Source organism: Oncorhynchus masou, unplaced genomic scaffold (genome assembly GCF_036934945.1).
Source record: "Oncorhynchus masou masou isolate Uvic2021 unplaced genomic scaffold, UVic_Omas_1.1 unplaced_scaffold_7646, whole genome shotgun sequence".
Taxonomy (NCBI): Eukaryota; Metazoa; Chordata; class Actinopteri; order Salmoniformes; family Salmonidae; genus Oncorhynchus; species Oncorhynchus masou.
In genome coordinates, this window is record NW_027014113.1 from 12,501 (window position 1) to 14,313 (window position 1,813).

Genomic DNA, 1,813 nt, shown 5'->3' on the forward strand with positions numbered 1-1,813 from the left:
TCTGGCTTTGCTTCCTTCCTGGGGTCTGGGCCGGGTAACTATAACAACTGCTGATGTCATAAAACACGTTTGATTGATTGACTGATACAGTTGAAGTCGGAAGTTTACATACACCTTACATACAGCCAAATACATTTAAACTCAGTTTTTCACAATTCCTGACATTTACTCCTAGTAAAAATTCCCTGTTTTAGGTCAGTTAGAATCACCACTTTATTTTTTAAGAATGTGAAATGTCAGAATAATAGTAGAGAGAATTATTTATTTCAGCTATTATTTCTTTCATCACATTCTCAGTGGGTCAGAAGTTTACATACACTCAATTAGTATTTGGTAGCATTACCTTTAAATTGTTTAACTTGGGTCAAATGCTTCGGGTAGCCTTCCACAAGCTTCCCACAATAAGTTGGGTGAATTTTTTGCCCATTCCTCCTGACAGAGCTGGTGTAACTGAGTCAGGTTTGTAGGCCTCCTTGCTCGCACACACCTTTTCAGTTCTGCCCCAAAATATCTATAGGATTGAGGTCAGGCTTGTGATGGCCACTCCAATACTTTGACTTTGTTGTCCGTAAGCCATTTTGCCACAACTTTGGAAGTATGCTTGGGGTCATTGTCCATTTGGAAGACCCATTTGTGACCAAGCTTTAACTTTCTGACTGATATCTTGAGATGTTGCTTCAATATATCCACCTAATTGTCCATCCTCATGATGCAATCTATTTTGTGAAGTGCACCAGTCCCTCCTGCAGCAAAGCACCCCACCACATGATGCTGTCACCCCGTGCTCCACGGTTCTGATGGTGTTCTTCGGCTTGAAAGCCTCCCCCTTTTCCTCCAAACATAACGATGGTCATTATGGCCAAACAGTTCTATTTTTGTTTCATCCGACCAGAGGACATTTCTCCAAAAAGTACGATCTTTGTCCCCATGTGCAGTTGCAAACCGTAGTCTGGCTTTTTTGATGGTGGTTTTGGAGCAGTGGCTTCTTCCTGCTGAGCAGCTTTTCAGTTTATGTCGATATAGGACCCGCTTTACTGCGATATAGATACTTTTGTACCTGTTTCCTCCAGCATCTTCACAAGGTCCTTTGCTGTTGTTCTGGGATTGATTTGCACTTTTCACACCAAAGTACGTTCATCTCTAGGAGACAGAATGCGTCTCCTTCCTGAGCGGTTAGACGGCTGCGTGGTCCCATGGTGTTTATACTTGCGTACTATTCTTTGTACAGATGATTGTGGTACCTTCAGAGGCGTTTGGAAATTGCTCCCAAGGATGAACCAGACTTGTGGAAGTCTACAATTTTTTTCTGAGGTCTTGGCTGATTTCTTTAGATTTTCCCATGATGCCAAGCAAAGGGTTGTGATACAGTGAATTCCAAGTGAAATAATCTGTCTGTAAACAAGTGTTGGAAAAATGACTCGTGTCGTGCACAAAGTAGAGGTCCTAACCGACTTGCCAAAACTATAGTTTGTTAACAAGAAATTTGTGGAGTGCTTGAAAAACAAGTTTTAATGACTCCGACCTAAGTGTATGTAAACTTCCGACGTCAAGTGTAAGCGTGTTCTTACCTTGGAGGTGGTGACACAGTCCCAGTGGTAGTGGAGTAGTGACTGGTTGTCCAGGCTCATGTTGGGGTCATAGCTCTGCTCAGCGCTCAGCTGCAGGTCCTGGGTCCTGGACCACACCCTGGAAGTACCACATCAGACATGACGCTATTTCAAGTAGTAAAAGGGATCATTTCATGATCTGAAAACAAAACAAGGGATGGTGTTTTACCCTTAAAAGGAGGAGTTCAGGATTTCACAACCTGATG

The 1,813-nt window shown here is 42.7% G+C and overlaps 1 protein-coding gene across 1 annotated transcript in view; it reads right to left on the bottom strand.

Moving 5' to 3' along the window:
- LOC135537395 (polycystin-1-like) overlaps nt 1–1,686 on the bottom strand; it is a gene marked incomplete at both ends in the record, with an annotated part of 14,058 nt that extends 12,372 nt beyond the window's left edge. The window contains one exon of the mRNA XM_064963569.1: nt 1,569–1,686. Coding sequence (XP_064819641.1) covers nt 1,569–1,686 — 118 coding nt within the window. The remainder of the gene's footprint in view (nt 1–1,568) is intronic.
- Between the last annotated feature and the right edge of the window lie 127 nt (nt 1,687–1,813).